Here is a 6,381-nt window from a genome sequence, read left to right on the forward strand (position 1 = left end):
TTTTCTTCGAAACACATTTTTAGTTGGTTTCCTGATAAATATTATCCCTCCAGGAGCGCCAGGGTTTAAAGGCCAATTCAATTTGGCCTAAACGATTGACTGGATCATTAACAGCAAGATTAGTAAGTAGTAACTAGAGTTACAAAGCAAAGGAACGGAAGCAGGGGAAAAGGTTCAAGGCAGATGGGAGAAGAAAACGGAGGGAAGGGGGAAAACACGGGAATCTGTAACCGACATCATCTTCTCCAACTCTAATATGGCCCCCTAGACTAGACTTTCTCATTTCCAATTTCTCAAAATAAGTGTGATTTTTCCAAAAGTAAAAAAGACACTTGATTTAAAAAGAAGAAAGTAGTTTGAGAATTAGAGGTCGCTTGGGTTTCTCGGAGATAGGGGAAACTAGTTAAACACGTGCACAAGATTGCGTTAAGCACAGAAATTTCCCACCTGGAAACACGTCCAATCAATGAATTGAACAACATGTTGCAACTTTCATATTGCCTATATGCTTTTAGTTGGAGTGATACTTCACTTAAAGAGTTCTAGCAAAACTGATTTTTCCTACTCATACCTATATCTAACCTTTAATCCTTGAGAACTCTGAACTTCCACCTGTACACGTGAGAAATGTAACGCATGCAATCGAACTGATGCACTTCAACCTTGAACATTCTTCTCTGGTGTACCATTGAGTTTGAAGATAGCTTCAATGCTGAGAAGAAATTTTACACCAGTAAGAGCACATTAAAGAAAGGAAAAGAGACAAAGACTAGTTCCAGAATAGTAAGCTGAAAACAAGGTAAGGTTATGAATAGAAAGGCTTGAGTATACGGCCAACCTGCATTTCTGAGGAGCCCTCCAGGAAACAACAGACAATCTCTTCAAACTTGGAGGCAAAGACAAATAATGTTTCCAATCCTGAAGCATAATTCTGAGATCGTAAAGCTTGTTTTCCATACCAATGCAACAATTTGCGTGCATTGTACAAACTTGATTTAGATCCCTACTTGGTTCACAAAGGCCACCAAAATTAGTTGTATCTAAGAATTTCATCTTTAGTCCGATATCAGAAATGAATGGGTGAACTTTGATGAAATTGAGGACATCTTGGTCATGGTATCCAGGATAGGTTGTCCGTGACGAGTACCAGAATTTGTAAAACTCTATTGACCTATTATTGGACCTTACAAAGTTGAACCCTCCATTGGGTCTGTTCTGTACATCATCGAAGGTACCTGTGAAATGATCACACGCTACCTGGAAGTCTGCATCAAGGTGAAACCTTGGGAAAGGGTCTCTAAACCACATGACATCAACGTCCTGTAAGAGGAACACAAGCATCTAATTTAGACACCTTAGAAATGTATATACATAGGTTTAGAAAACATCAAATACATACTGGATCTTTTCTGTCATGTCATGAATTGAGAAAAAATTAGAAGGCAGGAAGATATAACATACTAAAAACCATGAATGCACTTTGTTGCAGAAAACTATGTACTGATATACTTTCTTCTATCAGTTGGGTTCTAATTTGGTAAACTCAAAGGACTTTTGATAAAGTATAATATTATTGTTACATCTAATAATATTATTGATTCAATAAAGTTAGATGCAGGTATATAGTTTCAGAAAACATAAATATTTGTTGCATCTTTAACTGTGATGTCTGGAGCTGCAAAAAAATTAGAAGGTGGGAAAAGGGAAATTGCCATTCTAAAATTCTTCATATCATTAGTAACTGAGGAAGAGTACTGCTGCAAGATGATTTACATGGAAAAAATGAACTCCTAGTTTGTGCATAACCACCATTTTAAAATGTTATAATTCCCTATCAAACCAAATAGAGAAAATTGCAGCATACTTGTACCTAGCCTAAAAGATCAATACAACAATATGCATTTGTATTTCTGCAATCAATATATTATTTACTTGAAAAAATGCCAACCTAACTCATAACAGGGTTCCAAATTCAACTAATAAATAACCATTCCAGATTACATCATTCATGTAACAAAGAAACCTCCCCATTGAGCATTAGTTGTTGTCTTTTGAAGAAAACCAACTGCAAAATTGATGAGCATCACAACTCCGGGAAAATTTTTACGTCTGTTAGGATTTAAGCCAAGCAATCTTGAGCGTGAAGATGTTAGTGATAGGATATAAAACTTACCGTGAACACAAAATTGTACCCCATTTCAAGAACAGAGCGGAGAAAATCGATCCTTCTCCACATCATCTTCAGGTATTTAGGAGTCATAAAGAATGCTTCTTCATGAAAGTCAGCTTCGGTATCAAGAGAAAAGCAATGGGAGTGTATAGCTTGACAGCGTGCAAACGCCTTTTGATCCAATGCAATGATAACCAAATGGTTTAAAAGCCTACGGGTACGGTCTCCTATTTTAAAGCTCTCAAGGAAAAGATCAACGAGTGAATTTGGAGCTGCCCATGCTTCATTTAACGTGGTCAAGATAACCGTTTTGTCCTTCATTGCCGCATCATTGAGGATCTTTCCAAGTGGATATTCATTCTTTGTCTGCAGAAGAATCAATTCAAAATTAATGAAGAACACGGTTACCGTTCCATGGAAAAGTTGGCATAAATAAACAACCATAAGTACTAATGAAACTAAATTAGTACTCCAATAGGAGATTCAGTTTAACATTTTCATGGTAGGACTCTCTTTGATCGCAATACAAAGGTATAAAAAAACGTAAAAACACCGACACTGCTAGCAGAGAGCAATGTATCCACATTTTTGCTACACTCACCGAAAATTCACCATTATCAACGAATCAACAAATTAAAGGCAACTAGAATTTAATATCATTAAACCACCAATCAACATATAATGTTTCTAGATTATGTTAATGGCGACAATTTTTCTTCAATTTTCCAGTATAAATAATATAAACATTGCATGAGGAATACGTGCAGAACTTACCAGCTCAAGGCAAACTTGGTGAACCAGAATATCAATTTACTTCCTTAGACTACTAAACATCCTGCTATTCAACATGCAGAGCTTCTTTCTTTCGTTTATTTTCTTTTCCTTTTTTTTTTCCGCTTTCAACATACAGATATTTCTATACAAGTACAGTATCTAATTCTCCAACATTGAACATTCCTAAAACATTTTTTCCCTAATACTTTCGCAAATATCCAATCGAACAAAATTATTTATCCGATTGCTGCTGTACTTCATTATTTCTGCTTTCAAAATTCCTCACTCAGATTGCTAAAGAACTTGCAAATATAACAAGTACTGATTCTTTAATAACACATTTAGTCGAAAACAATACAAGCTACTCAGGATAAATTTTCGCAAATCAACGCCGTCTCATTCTATATTTCAAGGTAAAATACAATTTAAAAAACACAATGTCCAGAATATTTGATGAAAATTCTCAAGTCAAGTACAGATAAAATTGAATTTAAATCAGTTCGAATTGAGGAAGCTCAATGCGCATAGGCATATCAACAAACACGAGCCAGCACAGCGAAACTACGCACTTCCAATTTTCAAATACGTCCACAGTAGAAATTAAAGTTCACATTGCTTTAAATAAGGCAAACAACGCAATAAAAGATTACAAACGCTGTAAATGCAAGAGAACATAGAAACCGTGAGTAACACAAGAGAGAACACGAAGCAGGAAACTTAAAGGAACTTACCGCCACGGGATCCGTGGACGCCGACGGAAAAATGCTCGGAAAACTAGACAGAGGATAAGAGGAGAAGAAATGGTAGGATTCGACATCTCTGATGAGAACCAAGCATGAGAGAGAAACAGTGGCGAAGAGGAGCGCAACGGCGAGTGCTCGCCGGAGGTGGAGGACTTTAGCCTCCGGCCACATTTCGGCGGCGGAATCACCGACAGCGAAGAGGCGCGTCGTTGCCGTTGGAAACAGTCTCCGGCGAGAATGAAGATGTCGTAGCTGACGTCATCATCGCGTTCGGTGGAGAGAGAGAGAGAGAGAGAGAGAAAGAAAGAGAGAGGAGTTAGAGTTCTAAGAGTGCATGGAAATGAAAACGAATGAAAATGGAAGAAGCTAAGCTAAAGATAGTAACAATAGTGATGAAAGAAGTGTGCAAGTTGAAAAATCGAGATTCGAGGCAAATCTGTTACGAACGCGGAACGCATACTCTCTCACGTTCCTGCTGTGTGATGTGACGTGAGTAGTGTGAGAAACTGAGGTGAGGTTTGAACTTTGATGCTCTCAATTTGTTACCATTTTTAACTGCCGGCCGACGTGGAATTTTCTCCCTTCTAAATAAAAATTGACTTAATCTAAACTTTGTGCTGCTTTGAATTCGATTGTGGAGACTAGAGAGCTTTCATTTCACCACCAAAATATAATAAGAATATAGAATATTTTTCCTGTTTACGTAATGTTTGTCCTTGCTCCTTTAATCCTTACTCGGTTGTGTTAGCTGATGAGTCAATCCAGGGGGCGATAAAAGAAGATGACGGCCGACGCAATGACGTAATACGGTAATACCCAATCTGAATAATGTTCGGTTTCAAAGGAGGTTTGGTCCTCCGCCAAAAAAGGTGGTTTCTTGAGGGGTTTATTTTTCATTTTTTGTTTTTGATATGGAAGTGGTAATGATATTTTTTTTAAAATGTGACATATTGAAGTGTTATTTTCAAATGTAGAATCGTTTAATTAGAAAAGTAAAGATCTGACCGTCTGATTTGTTAGATGTATAGAAATCGAACTCTTTGATTTATGTATTTTTTACAATTTTAAAATATATTAAAAATTACAATGTTATGATATATTATTACTTTTACTTTTATAAAAAAATGTTTTTTTAAATGATAGTTAAATACTCTAATCAAGGTGATTTTTTTTAATAAAAAAATATATATACTTTTTGTGTCATTTATTTTGGCAGATTTAGATTAGTTTTTATTTTATTAATATTTTTAATTTTAAATTAAAAATAAAAATAAAAATAAATATATAATAACATTAGGGATGTCAAAAAAATTTGCACCCGTATGAATTACCCGCAACAGGAAGATTAAGAGAGACCCGTAAAATTTCTATAAAGATGGAAATCCATCTTTGTGAATAAATAGAAAAATTTTTGCAAAGAAAAATTTAGTTAAATGCTCTTTTATATATATAAATTGTGTAAGTAATTTTAATTCTTTCTACCAATAATAATAAATAATTGTTATTATTGTTTTGTTAAAATATTGTATTTTATTTTATTTTGATTTATTTGTTGAAGATTTTGTGTATATTGGTTATACTAAATTTGCATTTGAATGATGCTTAATTTGATAGATTTGGTTAAATTATATTAGATTTTATTGTGATTGTATTAGATTTTTTTTAAAAAAATCAAGTTTAACATCTACGGATATCAAGTTACCAATAAACATCCGCTTTTTATGTGATGAAAAATAAATGAAAATATGTGCTAAAAATATAATAGAGGCAACAAACATTTTACTACACGGGAATAGAGACGGAAGAAAAATTTCGGGCCAAAAGAAACTCATTTTCATTCTTATTGTGCCAAAAATTTAGAATAAATGGTCGATGTAAAAAAGAATTCAATGATTAAAATCGAAGATCATATATGCATGAAACACACCATGGTTGAAGAACATAAGAGGTTAGACTTGATGGTCAAGTTATCTTATCTTAGCTGTGCATGTTCACTTAAAGTTCAAGATTACTTGGGGTCCAAATTTGTTTGAGGTCCAAAACTATTTGAAGTGCAAGTTTACTTGAAGTCTAAGGTTATGTCAATTAGTTTAGAATTTTTTTCTCTATAAATATGATTAGTAATTTCAATAAGCTACGAGAGCTTTTATTCATTCACACACTCACTCACTCTAAAAATTTCTAGTCACACTAATGCCGGAAACAAGAGTTACGAGTCCATGTAAGTATTGGGAGACTCCATTTTTATTTCAGTCATTTTTATTTCTGTGTTTTTCTTTTCTGTTATTTAAATTCTGTCATTTTCATTCAAGCACTTGTCAATTTCTGCACATCTTAATATAAGTCTTGTAATTTTCATTTCTTTATTTTTTGCACTTGTTCTTTCTTACTTCTACCTTTTATAATTATTTTTGTTTTTATACTTTTATTGGGTATGATCTCTAAATCTTAAGAGCAACCCACAAAAAGGAGTCGTATCTGCTCCTCGAATTGAGATCTTGATACAAGCTTATAGGGGTGTAAATGTGTAATCGGTTCGATTTGGTTAGCGGTTTTGGACCAAAAACCAACCGATCTACCTGTTTAGTTCTCTGATAACACCAACCATTCGGTTTGCTGTTTGTGACACAACCGAACTGAACCAATAGCGGTTTGGTTCGGTCGGTTTTTTTATTTTTTTAAAACTAACAAACA

The 6,381-nt window shown here is 34.4% G+C and overlaps 1 protein-coding gene across 2 annotated transcripts; it reads right to left on the reverse strand.

Annotated features, from left to right (window-relative positions):
- Nucleotides 1–412: 412 nt before the first annotated feature.
- LOC107467594 (uncharacterized protein At4g15970) lies at nt 413–4,322 on the reverse strand. 2 transcript variants are annotated; one of them, XM_021131404.2, is made up of 5 exons: nt 4,234–4,322; nt 3,676–3,939; nt 2,174–2,536; nt 839–1,320; nt 413–712 (listed from the first exon to the last, which is right to left on the reverse strand). In XM_021131404.2, the coding sequence occupies exons 1-5, from the start codon at nt 4,234–4,236 to the stop codon at nt 658–660; spliced, it is 1,167 nt and encodes a 388-aa protein (XP_020987063.1). In that variant the 5' UTR covers nt 4,237–4,322; the 3' UTR covers nt 413–657. The 2 variants fall into 2 exon arrangements, with proteins under 2 accessions (XP_020987063.1, XP_052109768.1); XM_052253808.1 differs by lacking the exon at nt 4,234–4,322 and adding an exon at nt 4,135–4,187.
- Nucleotides 4,323–6,381: the final 2,059 nt, after the last annotated feature.

The sequence above is a fragment of the Arachis duranensis genome, chromosome 9 (assembly GCF_000817695.3).
Source record: "Arachis duranensis cultivar V14167 chromosome 9, aradu.V14167.gnm2.J7QH, whole genome shotgun sequence".
Taxonomy (NCBI): Eukaryota; Viridiplantae; Streptophyta; class Magnoliopsida; order Fabales; family Fabaceae; genus Arachis; species Arachis duranensis.